This window comes from Cavia porcellus, unplaced genomic scaffold (assembly GCF_034190915.1).
Source record: "Cavia porcellus strain 051 isolate PalLab524CR breed Dunkin Hartley unplaced genomic scaffold, mCavPor4.1 scaffold_4, whole genome shotgun sequence".
Classification (NCBI taxonomy): Eukaryota; Metazoa; Chordata; class Mammalia; order Rodentia; family Caviidae; genus Cavia; species Cavia porcellus.
Window position 1 is genome coordinate 105,199,798 of NW_026947487.1, and position 19,926 is coordinate 105,219,723.

General features: G+C 41.0%; 1 protein-coding gene across 1 annotated transcript in view; it reads left to right on the top strand.

Moving 5' to 3' along the window:
• Positions 1-19,926, top strand: part of Hydin (HYDIN axonemal central pair apparatus protein) — a 411,964-nt gene that overhangs the window by 65,446 nt on the left and 326,592 nt on the right. Inside the window, exons 6-7 of the mRNA XM_023565963.2 lie at positions 4,011-4,210; positions 13,251-13,375. Of these exons, the coding sequence (XP_023421731.2) occupies positions 4,011-4,210; positions 13,251-13,375 (325 nt within the window). The remainder of the gene's footprint in view (positions 1-4,010; positions 4,211-13,250; positions 13,376-19,926) is intronic.

Here is a 19,926-nt window from a genome sequence, read left to right on the forward strand (position 1 = left end):
AATATTTCAATTAGCCTCTTAGACCCCTTCCAGCTGTCTTAAATTCCTTATACAATATAGCAGAGGATAAGATAGAAAACAATAAGACAAAACACTTCAGAATCTTCTCTAATCCTGATTCAGCAGCATCATTTGCTTCTTCCTCTCTCAAAGCCCCGATTAATACTAAGTTTCCACGTGTGCCAGCTGCGTCCCCAACAAAACCTTTGCCAGCTGGGTTTGATCACCTTAGAAAAAAACGAAAACAGTGCTTATCTCTATAGGATTTGTGTTGTAATCAGATAGACTGATGGTGTTATTGAATTCTATGGGGTTTTCTAAGATCAAATATCTTAGTGTGGTTTACACTTATCTCTCAGTAAAATAATGTCTGAGCCTGGCATCACCATCTGGAAACCAGAATCAATTGCAAAGCAAAGAATCCAACAACCCAATTCTAATAACTGCCATGAGCACGCTCATTAATTTTTATTACCTGCTCCTGCCTTAGGATTTTTATGGCAATTCCCCTTGCCAGGGACGCGCTGTTCCTGGAGCTCTCCTGGCTGGCTCCTGCCATTCAGGCCTCCAACCAAAGGTCACTTCCTCAGGGAAGCTGCCTTGGTGGTTCTAACCTGAAACAACCCCTTTGGCGGTTATCACTTGACCGTGCCTTATTCTTTTCAAAGCTCTTGTCATTTTTTCAACTTATTTTATCCTGTTAAAACCATTTTTATATTCTTATTATCCTAACGACAAGAATGAACACATAGTGAGTTTTTCCTATATGCTGTACTCAAGGCACTGAATTCAGTACAAAACTTTAACATGCCAGCTAACTTGTGTTGAATGTTTGCTGCTCTCCAAACACTAAGCAAAGCACTTTGCCCCACCGGTGAGTCAGTATCGTCTCTTGCCTGGACCCTGCAGTGGCTCCCTAATTGACTGACCTCCCTTTTTCCATTAGAGTCTCCTTATAATACACTATCCCCCAAACAGCCAGCATTTCTCTGAAACATCAACCAGGTTATATTCTTATTAGCTTTGGGGCATCATTAATATTTCCAGCCGTGCTCAGATATTCCTCCTGGCTCCCAGGATGCACTGTGACACTTTCACCAGCACCTGTCAGCTGGGTTTCTAAGCACTGTACTTCCTCTGTTTCCTGTGGTCCCAGAGAGCCGCTCATGCTGGTGGCTCCATCTCTCACTCACTGGGATCTCTGCTGAAATGTCATCTCCTCGGAGGTCCATCCTGACCTCCCCACCTAAAAGCGCTCTTCACTCTGTGTCCCTAACCAAGCTATTTATTTTCTTTCCACTCACTGCCCAACATTGTATTACTCACCGCCCTTCATTCAGCAAATTTTTGTTGAATGTTTGTGCCAACACCAGTGTTGTGTACCACCAGTGCACAAAGTCAGTAAGATGGGAAGAGTCCCTGCTGAACTGGAACTATTCATACACAAACTCACTAAGTAGTTAGGATGAAGGATGTGTCAGGGGGCAAACCATTGGGGCAAACCGAAAGCATGTGAAAGACTAGGGATCTGCAGGGCAGGAGAGGGAGGGTAGGGTTTAACACAGAAGAGTGAAGTGGTCTCAGTGGGAGTGGACAGCTGTTCCAGTCCTGAAGAGGAGAGGAGGTGAATGGCGTGAGTAGGTGGAGGGTAAGGGTTTTGGCTGGAGGCAGCATCAGGTGTGAAGGCTCTGAAGGGGAGATTATAGCCACAGAGACAAACAGGGAGGAGAGGAAGAGATGTGACCAGAGAAAGGACAGGAGCAGGCCATGGAGCTCTGGTATGTCAGCTCGAAGCCAGGACACTTTGAGCAGGGGCACAACCTGGGGTGACTGGATCTTAACTGGATCCCCCTGGCTCTTGGATGGAAAATGGTTTTGGAGGGAGAAAGCACTGTGGAAAAGTCCCATTAGCCAATAAAAGATTCCAGTGCCTCGGTCCAGGCTGCAGGTGGGGTTGTACCAAGAAGTGATTGAAGTCCGGATATCTTTTGAAGGTAGATCCAACAGGATTTACTAGGAAGCAGATCCATTCAGGATGCCTTATTCCAGGATTTTAAATCCAGACCACTGGAAAGAGATGGCAGTGCCAAGGCCTGTACGCTGTGTGGGAATGGAATTCAGACGAGAGACTGTCGGGAACAGGACCTCAGCCTTGCGGGTTCTAGAAAGAGGATCCCCCAGTAGGTTTATAGAGTTGGGACGAGCAGAGTGCACTAGATTTCAGCGCTAGATTTCAGGAGTGTGGGAGGAGCGGAGAGAAGTGCAGGTGTAAAGGCATGTTTCAGAGCCCCGCTGGTTGTTCATGTTTACTTTTATTTATATACCACATTACACATTATATGTCTCTTACTCACTTGTTCATTGTCTTTTCCATTCTCATGTAGAGGGAAAAAGGTTACGATATGTCTGTTTTCCAATCAGTTGTATTCCAGGACATTTATTAAACATGACTGCAAGAATAAACTGCCTGGGATGCCACTGCTTCCTACCTGTTCTGCGGTTTCCTAAACTGAGTGCATGGCAGGCCTATATGTCAACTCTGTATGCCAGGTGCTCCCATGCCCACCCTCTGCTCAAAAGCTAGAGGGTTTTTAAAATAAAACAAAATCCTCTAGGCCAGAGATAGAGCTCAGAGACAGAACACTTGCCTAGCATCCAGGAGGCCCTGGGTTGTAGACTTTAACCCGGGCACCAAAACCCAGTACTCAAAACAAAAACGAAATAAAACAGAAAACCCTCCTCCACTCAGTACCATTTATAACATGATTCCTGAAAGGCGATTTAAGTTCAAAGTGACATTCCATTTGTCCCGTTTATTAAGATTCCCTTGCAACTAAAACAGCAGAAGACAGAACTGAAAATGAAGACTAATAAACTCCGGTTAGGTGATACCTTCCTTTCATGGTGACTTCTAAGCTTCTGCCAGTACTAGGGGTGACTGTTAGTATTTCCCTCTTACATTTAGTCTTGCTTATTGCCAAGGATTCGCTTTTAACTTTTTCTTTGCTATGTTGCTAGTGAGCATTCCGTTTCTATCTAATGAGACAATATAAAGAGTGACATTATTCAGCATTCTGTTACATTTAGATCAAAGAATGGAAAAGACAGATGTCAAGGGCCTAAGCATTTTTGTGTGGAATGGTCAGTAATGCTTTGCACAAGAGAAGAGTTTCAAATGGGACTATGTATCAGTTAGTTATTGCTGTGTAACAATAGAACACTTCAAAACTTAGTAGCCGAAATAATAAGCATTTATTATTACTCACAAGACTATGGTTCAGTGGGCTGGTTCTTCTTCTGGTCTTGGCTGGGCCTGCTCCTGTGTTGAGGCAATGGCTCTGCTCATCTTGGCTGGGCTCCCTCACATCAGCTGGCTGAGGCTACACTGACATGCCATGGCCAGGACATCTGGGGTGTCATCGCACAGTGGCCACCCAGCCTTCTTCACATGGCAGAGCCAGGATTTCAAAAGCAAGACTGGAAATGCCAGGCTTCTTGAGGCCTCAGTTTAAAACTGGTATAACATAACTTCTGCCACCTTCTCTTGTTCAAAGCAAGGAGAAGGGACATAAACTCTCCTCCTGATGGAGGAACTACAGACTTATACTGCATAGTGTGGGCACAAAGAGACCATTAGAATAACCACGCAACACCAGGCCTGGAAAGGTAAGTAGGTTTTAGAAAGTGGCCGTCAAGGAATTGGTATGAATCTCTTTTGATCTAAAGAAAAATGTCTCCTGACTGTCACCATTTCCCTCTCCACCTCCCAGGTATCTGGGAGACATGTGAACTTTGAGCTTCTCTCCTGGCTTGTAGGTTTTAGTTCTTGAACTGTACTTTTTCTTTCATAAAAGAGAATCTCATTAAAAATTCATATCTTGAGACATTTTCATAGAAATGCACTAAATTGTTTTTTGCAAGAATGCCTGGCATAACCACCATGTTTCTTGCAGAGTTAGTTTGATCATGCTGTTTTTTCTACAACTAATGATTATATCCCTCCCTTGTAGGATTACGCCCATGTGTTGACCTGTGTTACTGAAAGAGAAAAGTTTATTGTACCCATCAAAGCTAGAGGTGCACGAGCCATCCTGGATTTTCCCGACGAGCTGAATTTTTCCACTTGCCCTGTCAAATACAGCACTCAAAAGATTCTATTGATACGAAACATTGGCAACAAAGATGCTGTTTTTCACGTCGAAACTCATAGGTATGCGTGCCTTGGCTCTTGTTTTTGTGTTTGATTGATTACAGCTAAAGCCAGTCCATACAAGTACTTTGTTAGAATAGCATCAGGATGCAACTGTTTGTTACAGTCCTCAGCCGCAAAGCCTGGAGACCTCACTGACATTAATAGGAAACTGGAAATCAATGTTTAGTAATTTACACCCATTTTTTACTACTAAGTGCTTGATAAATGTCCTTCTAACATACCATGAGAAATTATAAACAAAATATTTGTTTCAACTATGAATTTTTATAACTGGCTGAATTAGTCTGCTCTTGCTATTGTACCAAATCACCACAAGTTTAGTGGTTTGACACAAGATTATTTCAGGAGACCCAAAGTCTCCCTGGCCTAAATATACTACCTACATTTCGGCGTTCAGAGGTGTCAGCAGGGCTGTGACCCTTTGGGAAGTTTGTGGGGAGAATGAATTTCTTTGCCTTTTACAGCTTTTAAGGTCATCCATGGTCCTTGGCTCATAACACTCAGTTTCTCATGTGAAAATTGGGGAGAAGAATAATGACCACTTCATAGGATTGGTTTGAAGAAAAAATAAATCAATAAAAATAAACTCCCAATATATAGGAATGCTATATAGTAAGTTTTGGCTCAAATGAGCTAATGCCAGAGTGATTGACAGAATAGTAACTCCCCGAATACGCCCATGTCCTCATCCCCAGAACCTCCGACTATATAATGTTCCATTGCAAAGGGGATTCATATCACAGGTGTAAGTAAGGCTGCCAATCAACTGACCTTACAATGGGGAGATTATCTTGGGTTCTCTCAATGGGCCCAGCATAATCACAGGGCTCATAGACACAGAACAAGCAAGTAGAAGACAATTTCAGGATGATGAGATGTGAGAGGGACTCAGTCTCCTATTGCCTGATTTGAAGACGAGAAACTGTAGCACAATGAGGTCCTATCGAGGGTATAGGGACAGTACGTGACGGAGTTGGATTTTAACCTGAAGATTTATGGAGTCACTGTAGAGTAGATATCATGGAACAGTACAGAAGACGATGAGACCGTCCTTGCTCTTGTAACTCGTGAAAGATGGGAAAGAACAACTCGTTAGGGGACATGAGGACAGGGACAGTAACACTGACTAGTTCAAGAATACACAAGAGAAGGGATCAAGTTCTTGGTCAAGTTCATGGTAAGTTGCTTGTATTCTGTTCTGGATCATGAACCCAGTTTCAAAAGGCTTTTTCTGGAATCCTTTTCCAGTTAAGAACATCTCTTTTCAGAAAAGAATAGCTTCTGTCATGGTTCTCATAGGTTAGACCACTATGGAATGATCTGTTGATGATTTCTCGGCTGAGGCGTCCTTGAACTGGTGGAATGTAGTCAAACCCGAACTGCGTAAGGTCCAAAATCCAAAGCTATGAATTGCCTAAAGATACTTAGATTCCCTCACACAAAGCTGAGGTAGACATTTTTCCTTTTGATGGTGAAAAGGTGTCTTGGCAGCTCTTCAAGCTCTCCAGGTTTATGTGGGGATTTATTACCAGTCCCTTGACTTGACCATCTGGTCAAGTTTCATGTTCCACTATGGTTATTAAGAAGCCAGGCTTCTGATCATTGGAAACCCAGGATAAGACCTGGCATTAGTTCAGCCCTCTTTGCTTTGGAGTGCTGTGAGTTTTCCTTATTTTGTTCCAGACATTTAGTGTTTTATTTTCTCCAGTCCTTCTGGCTATTCTGTGTAGTAGAAGAATTTTAGGTTACTCTGTCTACTCATAGTGTAGTATGGGTTTTATTTTTGTCTGGTGTTTTGTTTTGTTTTATATTAATCCTGTTGAGGTTCTGTGAACTTCCTGGATATTTCACTGTTTTTGGAAAATCTCAGCTATCACCTCTTTAAATATTTGTTCTCCAAACTCCTCTTTTGCTTGTGGGGAAGTTCTGTCTGCCACAGACGAAAGCCACTGGTGACACAGTGGAACGTGTCCGATCCCCTCAGAAGAAAGGGATCGTCTGTCTTCAGATTTCAGGTTGTTTGCCCTGCAGCCTCAGCTCTCTGAAGGGGTTCAAAAAAAGTTATGATTTTGTTGTTAGTCTGTGTTTTGTTTTTTGCTAGGATAAGAGAACTTTACAGTTTTTTGCATCCTAGAGGGAAGTAAGAATTTCTGAACCACTTTAAATAAATTTCCCATCGTGGGCAAAAACAACATTCTTTTGGTAATCAGAGTCTCCTGTTATCGTTCATAAGTGCTTGTACCCCCCGCCCTGTCATTCATGGTGAGTCTCATGTGTTTTGGCTGAAGGAGAAGATTAGTTTTTCAGGTGACTCACCATGATTTAAAAGATTTCTTTGTTTCAATTTAAAAAATTGTTTCCCCAAACCACCATCCACAATACACAGTATTATATGGCTATTTTTATGTGAAAAATAAAACCCACCTGCTATGAAAAAATGAGTGCAGGCAGTATGTCTTCTTGGACTATTTGGCTATTACCCATAATGCAGTACAGTAAGTCCCCAACTACTGAACATTCGAGTTGCAGCTTTCGCAGATACAAACAAACGGACCTTGTGTTAAGAACATTCATAGATGTACACAGATCACAGAAGCAGCTCACTTGTCTGCTACAAGTTGTCACGGTCATGCTGCTGTGTGCTTACTGGACTGTGCAATCCAGTACAGCAGTAAAGACCCCAATCAGAGCCCAGGGTGCCCAGAAGCAAGAAGAAAAGTAGTGGTGATGTGGAGGGCACTGCTGGGAGGCACAAAGCCATGACCCAATTGTATAGTTGTGTCCAAGTTGCAGAAGACTCACTTTGTCAGATTTATGAATGACTCTGACCTGTGACCATTCTCCCAGAAGAGAACTCATTCATAAATCAGGGACTTACTGTATAGAAAGGAGTAGCTGGGAATTATAAAGACATTAAAGTCTCTGATCCAACATCCCTATTCTACACATGAAGAAAGTTAAGTATGAAATGGGAAACGGCTTAGTCAAGTTTCCCCAGTAAGTTAATATCAAACCCTGGATTAGGACAAAGGAAGGCCAGTTCTGGGCTTGGGCTTGTTTACCTTCTGATCTGTTTGTCACCTTTCTCTGCTCGGCTGGTGTCACCATGGGAGCTGTTAGCTTTCCTAGACTACTGGACCAGCTGGATTCCAGCTGAGTTTGAGAGAAATTGGAAGATAGATAGAAAGAAGAAACCAGAATGTTTATCCTCCTCTCTCTCAATCTTCAGTAGGGCCCTCCGCAGCAGCTGCATCTGCTGTGTGTTCTAGCTGCTGTCAAGATGGCCTGCCATGAGCCCACCTTTGGTTACTGTGGTCCCCAGGATCTGATAACACTCCGCCCTCTGATTTGCCTCCAGCCCAGGAGTAGAAATGGCTTGTTGCTGTTAACCGTTCCAGCCAACTCTCTGATCTTTTGTGTAATTAAGTCTTTCAAATTCTCTGCTTTCAAATATTTTTGTTTTCCTGTTTAAACTCCTCATGAAATGGTAGTCTTACGCTCTTTGCCTAAAAGGCATGTTTTCCAGCCATGTTGTCAAATCTGGGAGGTTCTCAAATCCTTCCAATTAATCCTTTTTCCAGTTAGCCATTTAGCTTCTGTGATTTGCGACTGAGAAACCCAGTGGTTGCATTGTGGTGGTGTCATATCGAATCAGGTTCTCTTGGGACATTCCCTAGTCAGTAGTGTCTTTTCTGAAAACTGCACTGGTGATTCTGTTTCCCAGAAGAGTTCTGTTGTTGGTTTACATGGTAAAGTAATAGATATAGTTTGAGAATTTATAGAGTTAAAGGCCCAGTATCCATTCTTGGTTAGGCCACTTAGGGTCAATATATAGCTAGAGACAGCATCACACAGGAGATTGTTTTAAACACAGAACATATTTTTCTCATTGAAATAATTATTTAATTACTAGCTAAGGTTATAAAATGGTTACATTTATATAAATTATAAAAATAAAACTTTATGCGTCTGTTGTCCCCATTTGAATGTGAGCTTCTCAAATAAAAGAATTGTGTCTGTATTCATTTGTATGTCCCAAGCATTTAGCATGCATCTAGCATAAATAAAAGCTCAATAAATGTTTATGGGATGCCTAACCAACAATGTATCACAAAGGCAAAGCTACAACTATAAATCTCTACAATAATTTCAAATTTTAAAAATGCTCCAAGTACTATAAAATGAGCATAATGTTTTTACTCTAATAAAAAGAGCTGCAAAGTGCTATAAAATGTACAGAGAACATAAACCATTACCATTCAGGTTTATTACAATTTTAACCTAAACTCTAGTAGGTCCCAGAATGACTTTGACTGTTAAAGTAGGATTAATATTGAAAGGTGAAAGAGGAGGATTCAGAAGCAATTTCAAAATCTAAAACCTCAAATTGAGAATTACATAAGAAAGTTGATCTGAAGAAAAAATAATAACACTATATTAATATTTACTATAATAAGACCAGTATTTAGGCATCTGCAAAAATAATGAACCATTTGGACAAAATAGTTTTAGTTAAGAACAGCTCATGATAAAATAAAAACTCTGTCTTTCCCATGCTTCATGATTTTTCATAAAACCAAGCCCATTCCATAATTAAATATTTGGTATTAATAAGAATGTGATATCAGAATCAAACACTTTGATATGCAGAACCAGCTTTATGCCCGTGAGGAATAATACTTTTAACTTCTTTATAACAGCAGTTTCTAACAGTATTTTCTAGCCTGTTCAGGCTGTCTGCCTTTAGTAGAATGAAATACAAAATCAAATTATAGACAGTGTTTAAGTACCGGAACTTAACACACTCTACCCAATTAACATCTGATTTATCGAAGCTTAGGTGGCTCTAAGTGGCAATGGCTATCCCAGGTGATTTTCTACCTCCTCAAGAAGTTAGTGTAATTTAAACCTAAATTAGCACAGGGGAAGTATCCATTACCACCCAGTGGAGCTGGAATTCCTGCAGGTCCTAGAGACTCTACACCAGTGTCATCTCCCCTGTATAAAATTAGTTTAAGTCCTACAATGTAATAATATCCAATTAATTTTAAAACTGTTCTTTCCCTACTGAGAAATATTTAAAAAGAAAATGAAAGCACAGTACAGGAAGAAAAATATTAGGAAACGGAGAAGCAAAGGTACAAGAAGATGCTGCTATGTTGTTATTCTCAAAACCAGAAAACTGGGCCTCTCTCCAAGCTCTTCAGATTCTCACTAAGGGCAGAAGAATAGTAAGAACCTTGAGCCTGGAAGACCCATCATCTCCCATGATGCAGAGATGCTCGAGCTCCCGAAAGTTGACTTCTCTTCTGTTTGATGTTGTAAAAACTGATGGATAGTTGCCTATACCTTTATTTTTTCCTTCAGATTGTATTGTGATTCAATTCACCACCTCTTCTGAGAGGTGTGTGTGAGTAAAGAACCGTGCATGGGGTGACGAGAGCTACAGAGCGAACCTCTGTGGCTTCCACATCCGGGGGAGCACAGGGGCAGGCAGAAGGAACGGAGCTGGAAAACGCACCCTGCAGCTCTCCCACCACATAGCTGGGCAGCATTAGGCAAGCTGCCTGCCTTGAGGGAATCTGTTTTATCCATGTCTATTATACAAACAAAGTACCTGCTTTCTCAAGATATTTGGAGCATTAGACTGACATATGTATAGAACCCCCTAGAATAAAGTACATGCTCATGATGAGTTGTTTTCTCCGCCTCAGAGGCTGTGGATTTTTCTTTTCTTTCTTTCTTTCATTTTATTTTTGGTAGTATTGGAGATTGAACCCAGGGTCTTTGCATTGAAGTTCACTCCGGCCTTCACCCCCATCTTAAACCCTTTCTTTTGAGAAGAGGGTCTTGTTGAACTGCTGTGTAATTCAGGCTGGATTTGAACTTGTGGTCCTCCTGCCTCAGTCTCCCAGAATGCTGGAATTACAGGGGTGTACACTATCACAAATAGTTCACCTTTCTGTTTGTTTTTCTCTGTGCTTTTTCTTATACTATAGATAGTTTTTGGGCATGCCTCTCCGGAGTTAAAAACTCCTGAGACAAAAAAAGAAAAAGGCAAATTTCATGAGCATGCACTCTATTGTGCATACCACCCCGGGTACTTTATATATGCAAGAGTCTATTTAAGACGTGACTTCGAGTCTGAGCTCTGATCTGTGACTTCGGAAGAAGTATGGCTCGTGGGAAGTGGTGGGTGTTCTGGTCCCAACCCTAGCAGTTCTGGATTGTTGATGTGGGGAACACAATCTGGTTGGAAGGCAGAGCAGGTGCCATGCTGGGAGAGTTTATGGGTGAAGAGACCAAAGCCTCCCACTCAACCCACCCCAGCTGACTGGGCATGTGACAGGTGTGTGTGCTATCTGAACAGATGTATGTGTGTAATCAGAATGCAAAACCTGGTTGGAAACAGATTTGTGGGACCTTGAATGCTTGGGAACTCAACACTATTGTAGAGTTAGGAGACTACTGACAGTGTCTGAGCAGGAGACAAGTGTTGTGATGTGTGTGTGTGTGTGTGTGTGTGTGTGTGTGTGTGTGTGTCACTCTCCAGAGCTCTGTTAAAGATGGAGGGCAGAATGACAACGTTTGAACTTATCTAAACATCCAAACTCATCCTCAGTTCATCTTTAGCATATTGGGTCTGTAGTGAAGGGGATGAAAATAGCAATACAAAGAGAATAATATGAACCCTTGCATAGCTCCTCCTACCTATGAGGCATTGTGCTTAGCACTCTGCCTGTAGCAACCCCGTTAGTCTGCACTGTACCCCTATAACCTGCACTGTAATGAAACAGGTGCTGTCTGTACACTTGTTTTAGGGATGGAGGACTGAAGTGAAAATCCCAGGCCTACCTTGAGAGATCCTGTTGCCTCTGAGACCTGTAAGGAACTGACACCAGAAGAGGCTGGAACTGCCTGAGAGCACCCAGTCACAGCAGGGCTGGCTTCTGAACTCTCTGTTGTCTCCATAGGCGGGGCTAGTCACCACCACTTCAGGGAGCTTCTAGAGCAGTGCCTGGGGCTCTCCAGAGGATTGACACCATGGCTATGAGGAAAGGACTGAAAAAACAAAGGAAGGTCAAGAAGGAAATCAAAGTAGAGAGCATCAGAGAAGATAGATAGGTGCCCAGGGTCAGAGGGTCCGAGGCCCTGCAGGAATTATCTCAGGCGCTGCTGATGCTACCTTTGCTGCAAGCCCTACACCCTCAGAGGGGGAAGTTTATGTTTTCTGAAATTGAGTTCATTATCTAAGGGAAGATGTAAGGAACAATGATTCTAAAAACTGTTTTGATATAAGTAAATAATCAGAAACAGCTTAGCTTGCCAGATACATTGTACAACACATTACTTTGAAAAACTAGCAATTTAAAGAAGTGAAATGGACCATGAAAATAATTAAATGGGCTGAGTTTCCTATTTAGAAGGAAGAATGCTGTAAGTTATTTGAGGTGCTTCTTGATCAGATCCGGCTTCTCTCTTTGCAATAGCAAGATTTCCTTCCAGGACAGTTAAGTGAAACTATTTCCTGCTCCCAAATCCATCCTCACTCCCCACAATGTCTGCATCCCCAATTCCTGTTTTTCAAGACACAAAACTTGTCCTGTTTGCCTTTCCAAATGCAGCCTGCCTTTCTCCAGCCTGCTCTTGCTCTGGAACTGACTTGTGTGGCCTGGGTCAGCAGGCCCCTGTGCATTCTGCCTTTTGCGCAGGCGCCAGGAGCACTTGGACAGAAGAAGAGATGAGATCAGAATGTTCTTTAACTCACTGTCTTCTCTGTGAGACCACGTGGACTGGCCATCTTCTTGGATATGAAAGTCCCTTCTGTAAAGCAGCCTCCTCCTAGGACTCTCTTGTGCATTTCAAAACCCTCCTCCCCATGCTTGGCCTAGAGATAGTAACGGCTCTGTTGGCACTAACCCTGGCTTTTGAATCATTTCTGTAGTTCTCTACACTCTTCCCATCTTCTTCAAATGGATCTTTGTTAAAGGGTTCTGGAATTTCCTAATATCACTGTGCCATTGCCTTAATTTTGAGGTTCTGATATATTTTTCTGCTATGATGCTTTCTCTTTTCTAATCCCTTACAAAACTTAACTTTTGTCCTTAGAAGGCACCCACCCTTCTTATACTTGTTGTAAGTCTATCTCCAATTAGAATCTCAGTGTCTTGAGAATAAGGACTGCATTGGATTCATTTGTGATCACCTAACCCAGTGCTTGAACCCAACAAAAACCCTCAATAAATGTTAGGCAAAAAGTTCACAAACAAGACTATCATTATACCATTTTGTTGTGGGTAAATTCCCAAGCCAAGCCAAACCAGACAAAACCAGAAGGAAGACTCTTGGCACTGAGGAGATAAAAGGTAGCCTTTAATCTTTACACCAACAGACTGTTGGAGCTTCATGCCAGTGGACTGTTGCGGGATAATTTCTCAAAGGCAACAACGTTGAATTTACAGAGAGCTTAGTTTATGCAGAATTTAGAAGTGGGAGGTGCAAAGCCAATGACAAAATATTACATAATTGGTTACATGCATTGTATACTATATTGACAGGCAGGCTAGTCTTGAACAGATTTGTTGAAAAAAAGCAATTATTTATCATATTTCTGAAACACTCAGAAAACAAGAGGAAGGGCCCTTACAGGGTGAGCATAGTTAATGGTGTCTTTGATCAACCCAAGGAGCCTGAAGGTGGAGACAGTTACTCTGATTCAGTATATCAGAGGTATACAGCTGGGCTTCAGACACTGTCAAGGTCATAAACTTGGTCACAAACCTCTAATTGCTCTCCATGAAATACCTATAAGTTTGCTATTTTATAAATATGCTGTAACATTAAATCGTGCCCCAACAATTTAAGTCTCTTTTAAACTTGCTAATCTATTGCTGTCAGTTTAATATTAAAACTAAAGTTCTTTCACATGAGAGAAAAGAATGTATCTGCAGAACTGGAGCTAAAGTTTCCTCTCATCCTCCTCCGCTCATGCTAGCTAGAAATACTCTCTGATGGCGTCTCTCCCTGTGTGTTGCAGGCCTTTCTCTGTGGAGCCAGCTGATGCAACTCTTACTGTGGGAGAATCCCTGCAACTGGAAGTTGATTTTGAACCACAGAGCGTGGGCGATCACAGTGAAAGACTTATAGTGTGTTATGACACAGGTATGCATTATTCTTTGCTTAAAATTCTATATATTAAGAAGGATCAGACAGGAAATATAGTGGAGCCGAACAGGAAATGATATTTTGCCTGCTATAAACCAAGTCTGCAAGATAAAGCACTGAACAATGAAGGCCTTCACAGGAAATGGTGTGCCAGATATAAGACCCACCTAACTGATCAAGAATTCAGGTCTCTGGAAGGAACCAATACCCAGAAGTCATATTGGTGAATTGAAGTTATTTATATGTAAATGAAAACTTGAATGTAATGAATAGCCAGTGGATTTTCTATTTGACTTACAGCTGCACTTGGCTAGCATTTTAACAATATAAATCCTAATTTAGAATGTTCTTATACATACCTACTAGTCTATTTGGTATCTAGAAACTTTAATCCTTAGAACATGCAAATGTCTTTCATGAATGTAAGATTGCATCTATGGCTCCTGGCATTTTCTTCAGGACCACACCCCGATGTAATCATGAAAATTACACACTGCTTTGGCAAATATTTAATTTACAGTCATGTAGACTGCATGTGCATTATAGAGTTTCCAAAACTCATTTTCAAATTACTATTTTATCATTTCCCGAAGGCCTTATGGGGTAAACATTCCTACATGGCCATCCAGACGTGGCTTGGGCAGGTCAGCCCGTATGGAGATGTTCCCTGGGAAGTAAAAGGGGTAGGCAAGACCTTGAAATAGACCCTGTAACAGCTTTAACCTTCCAAGCCCATTGCTAGCGTCAGGCTAAACTGAGGCACAACCAAGACTACTGAGGCAAACAATGATCTCGATAACTTTACTGCAAACTGGGTGCAGTCTGGCCAAGGGTGACAAGACTTTTGGCCCCTGAGCTAGCAAGGGGAGAGGGCATATTTTATAGGGAAGTTTGGATAGGGGAGGGGGAAGAAGTTCTGTTAAAGGGGAAACCTTGCTGACAGAGGTAAAAATTGACGGGCTTTCCAGGAGAGGGGTTAAGGGGGTGGTGGTGCAGGATGTCATCGGTGGTTTTTTGCACTGAGCAAGGGTTACGGGATGTCTTTTGTGGGCCTCCTTATCAGGAACCTGAGGTCCAGGGGGTTTCCTTAGGCAAGGTATGAAACATGAAGAGGTTTTTCTATTGTTTGCGCAGTGATCCAGCCCAGGGGCCCAGCAGCTAGATGTTGATTCCAGGCTGCCCTACCTGAGAGCTGGTGTTTACCTGCAAAGCCCTGGCCTGGCTTGGCTCCAGCTGATAGCACTCACCCACTGTTCCTGGACACTTACTCCCTCTCGGCCTTGGTCTGCTCTTCTAAAAAAATATATGTAGCAGCAATAATATAATACTTCACTGGGTTGTTATGAGGATTAACAAGGTACTGTGTATAAATGATTTAGCACAGCACCAGCCTCATGGAAACAAATGTGAGCCATTACTCCACCAAGATTCAAGAAAGGCAAGCACGGTATCAAAGATCACAAAGTTAGATACTTGCAGGAGTAGGGATATAGGGGCTGGGGAATTAGCTCAGCGGCATAAGCACCTGCCTTGCAAGCAGGCAGTCGTGAGTTCGATCCCTGGTACCGATAAAAACGAAAAAGACAAAAAAAAAAAAAAAAGAGTAGGGATATAAATCCCAATGTAGCATCAGGCCCTGTTCCACACTGCAATCACAAGAGAACACACCCTGGATCCGACGCCATGGTCCCACTGACACCCTAAGTTCTGGGTCTCCCATGCCTTCACCCTGCCCGTGAGTTGGTACTCCCCCTTACAGTTTGCTAACGTCAATACTGTGCCTTAGCCCACTTCTTGGCCAAGCAAACTGGGACCCAAGACCCTGTAAGTCCGTCTTGTTCTCTGCCCCAAAGGAGGTCTTGAGTGGCTTCTCTTTCCCTACTTCTTGGAGCAAAGTAGTGGGGCTCTGTCTTCCTCAAGGAAGAAGGCGCCAGAGGTTAAAGAACTGTATGTGGCAGAGACCCAACACTGAGTCTGAAAGGCCAGGGGAAAGAGCCCTGCTGTGACTGTGTGCTCTCAGGCAGTTCCAGCTTCTTCTTGGTTATAGTTCCCAGAGGCAACAGATCTCCCAAGGTAGGCCCAGGATTTTTCACTTCTGAGGAAGGTGATGCTCCTGACATTCACCTTCCACTGTGAGACCACTGACCAAGGGTCCAGCCTTGTGAGTATCAGGAAACCTCAAATGAAGACAGAATGGGGGAAAGAAAATAACATCTACCTGGCTGGATTTTACTCAGAGCTCATAGCCTGGGTAGCAAGGCAGGCAATTCAAGATCAAGCGGGCAGGCCCTGCCCTGCACCAAGTCGGAGTCCAACTTGGACGCTGGGGTAAGGGCTGGGTCCTCAGAGAGGTACTGAACAGTATCAAGCTGCACCCAACTGCTTCTGCCTTTGTCTTCAAGACCAGGGCAGCCTAGAGTGACCCTGGCCAGGGTCTGAAACTGGCTGCAGATTGCCCTTGGCTGAGCTGGCAGCGCTGCTGGCAAATGTGGAGTTCCCCCACTGGAGTCAGTGACTGGGTTGCCTATTTCCGTTTATTATTTCGTGACTTTTCTTCATTTCTTTCTCATTTTCTACACTCATGTTCATAGATGAAGGACTCAGAGTGTCTTCAAAAGTAGGCAGAAAACAGAAGTTCACAGCCAAGGAAAGAGCATTAAGGAAGTGTTATCTAGGTCACAGGCCAGTTTCTGGCTTTGTGGATGGATGCACATCTGATCGGGTCAACTCAAGCCCCTGCCTATAAGCTGTAACTGGGTGTCCTGGCTCCCCACTGCCCAGCTTAACAACACATAAGCAACCAGTGGCCCAGTCTATGTGTCTTACCATTAGCATTACCTGCACTTCACTGCTGGCAAGAGAGACCTAATTTGGACTGGCTTCCACAAAAGAGGAAACTCATGACAAATGTAAGCGAATACAAGTACAACTCACAACACATCTGGAATGTCGATTTCCCAAGACAGTTTTTTACTCTCTCACCAACAAACTGTGAGAGTTCCAATTGCTTCAAATTCTTGCCAGTGTACATCACTGTTTTGTTAATTTTAGGCATGCTAGGAGTGTAAAGGGGTCTCCAATGGAGGTGTGCCAGTAAATCTTCATTGTCAACTTGAGTGGAGTAAGAGACTCTTACAGAGATGATTTGTAGCACGGGAGGGCTATACTCACTCTTGGATTAGTTCACTGATGTTCAAGGATGAGCGCACTGTTAGAAGGGGGGACCCAGGTAGAGATGGTTCACTGAGGATGTGCCTTTGGAGAAGTAGATCTCTAACATTCTTCCCCTGGGCTGTGATTCCTGACCTCCATGAATTAAGCAGCTTTGCTCAAATATCCTTCCACCATCCTTCTCCTGACCTTTGAGCCTGTCAACTACGGACCAAAAATGAACCAAATAAAACTCTCCTCCTTTAAGTGCCACGTGTTAAGGAATTTTATCCAGCAAAAGGAACTCTAACAGAAGTGATTTTAAGTTTAATTTTCCTAATGACTAACGATGTCAAACATCTTTTCATGTGCTTACTTGGCCATTCCTATATCTTAAGTGAGTAAGCCTTTTGCTTGATTTTTTTCTCCTTTTATTATTAATTTATAAGTGCCCTTTACAACTGAATATTCTAAATACCGATTTTCTGATATATATTATTAATATATTACATTATATGTTATTAACCTTTTCTCTCAGCCTCTAGCTCATTTTTTATTTACTTAATATTTCTCAGCAGTAATTTTTCATCCTTGATATTATCAGCTATTTTTCTTCCAAATTAACGCTTTTGCATCCTTTGTCTTTGTTTATTCTCCTACATTTACTTCTACAAGGGTGATAATTTTAGCTTCTGTGTTTAGGTTAATGGCTCGTCTTTGATTTAATTTAGGCATGAGATGGGGCTGTGCATCTTTTTTATCCCACTGACAGGGTTATTGACTCTTCCTCATTCTCATCATCTGTTTTCTGGAACATTGATTAAAGTTAGTTCAGCTTGATGTTTACAATAGATATTCACTAGATTATCAGATTAAGAAAATTTGTTTCATCACTAGGTTTCTAAGACCTTGGAAATCTTGGATAGGTGTTCAATTTTGTCAAATACTTTTTTTACATTTCTTAAAATTATCATACATTATTTCACTTTTATTCTTCCTATGCAGTAATTAATTGTGAAATGCTAAATTCCTGCTATATTCTGGAATAAATTAAAGTTCTAAATATTATCATTTTATAAATCATTAGATTATGTTTGCTCTATTTTGCCTAGGAATTTGCCACTCAATTCTGTAAGAAGATGTGGTCTATAAATTTCATGTGATGACCTTGTCGGGTTTTGGTCTAATAAAACAAATTGGTTTTATAAAAACAGTTAAAAAGTATTCTCCTCTTTTATTCCCTGGTAAAGCTTTTATTTTTAAGATTTATATTACTACTTCCTTAAATGACTAAAAAACATTATTCAAACCACCTGTATCAAACCACCTTTTTAAAGAAGAGGTGCAAACTGATTTTTTTTCTTAAATTTTATTGAAAGAGAAAAAAAAACAAAACAAAAAGGGTACAAGTAATATAGAATTTTAAAAAATAAACAGTAAGAAATCACTAGTTAATAGATTACATATTGTCATCTTAGAAATACTTGTTCAAGATACAAAATTAAAGCATACAAATGGACATTCAAACAGTGAGACTGCGAACAGTTCTGTTCAATGATCCAACAAAAACTTAGTATTATGATTATCTATCTTACACACTTAAATACACATGCAATTATATCCTTTAGAGCACTTTCTTTTCTTCTCTTTTTTACAATAAGAATTACACATTTTGGGTTTTATTACTCCCGCAGTTCTTATTACTTTTTTTTGAAGAGAATAAAACCAAATGTGACAAAACAAAATAGAGTCAGTCAAAACAAAAGGATGGACATAGTACATGATGTAAAAACAGAATATAAGGTGATCAACAATGGTTACCATAATGCCTCTTGCATTGTGGCAGAGGCAAAAAGAATTGCCTATATCATCAAGTATAATAAAATTAAACAAAACAGTACAGAACAAAACCAATAAAACCGAAACATTGCAGACATTACAGGACTTCAAAAGAAGATAATAGTCAAACCAGAATGGGAATCATAGTGAGTCTTATTGTCTTCAAAGTAGTTGCCTATACCCTCAAACTTGATACTATCAAGCAAAACAGAATAGAGTAAAATCAGTCAAAACAAGATGGTGAGAGCAATACAGGGCTTCAAATCAAGTTAATAGGAAATCAAAATGGTTACTAGAATATATACTGCTATTTTTAAATTTATTTTTCCCTTCATTAAAAAAATCTAAAAAGTAAATTTAAAAAAAGGAGGTTGAGGTAACACAGGTCAGAACAGAACAATTTAAGCAACATAGTATTTCACCACAAGATAACCCAGCATAACAGTAGTTACCATGGTATCTCTTTCCTTGAAATAGTTGAGTATAACTTTGTATAGTATAGCATCAAACATATCAAGACAGTGTAAAACCATTCAAGAGAATGAAAGTATTACAGGGTATTCAGAACCAACTAACAGAAAACGAACAATGGTCTCTATATTATCTCCTTGTCTATATAAAATTTTGTTTATACTATCACGTATAATAAAATCCAATAAGAGGGGCTGGGGATTTAGCTCAGCGGCATAAGCGCCTGCCTTGCAAGCAGGCAGTCGTGAGTTCGATCCCTGGTACCGATAAAAAGGGAAAAAGACAAAAAAAAAAAAAAGAAAACAAAAAAATAAAATCCAATAAGATACAACATGATAAAACCAATGGAGACAGAAGAACAAAGGCTTGATGGGACTTCAAAACAAGATGATATTAAATCTGCGCTAGCTATTTTGATGTCTTGTTCTCTTCAAAATACCTGTTCATACCATCACAGACAATAAAATCAAACAACCCAGAATAAAACCATTCCAATTAATGAATGAAAAAATCATAAGGCTTCAAAGCAATATAATGGGGAATCATGATTACCACATACTTTTATATATTTGTATCATTTCTTACACTAGGGAAACTATTTGGTATGTGAGTTTGATTTATTTCACTTATGAGTATGGTCTCAAGCTGTGCCCATTTATTCATAAATATCTCAATGTGATCAATCTTTATAGCTGAGTAGTACTCCATTGTATAAAAACACCACAACTTTTTTATCCATTCCTCAGTTGATGGACACTTAGGTTGTTTCCAAGATCTGGCTATTACAAATTGTGCTGCTATAAACATGGGTGCACATATATCACTGTGGTATGATCTTTCAGTTCTTCTGGGAATATGCCTAAAAGCTTTCAGTTCTTCTGGGAATATGCCTAGAAGTGGAATAGCTGGAGCAAATCGGACTTCCAATCCCAGATTTTTGAGAAATCTGTAGACTAACCTCCACAATGGTTGTACCAGTCTATACTCCGACCAATAGTGCAGGAGAGTTCCTTTTTTTCCCCCACAGCGTCTCCAGCATTTGTTGTTGTTGGTTTTCTTGATCCTGACCATTCTTTCAGGAGTGAGAT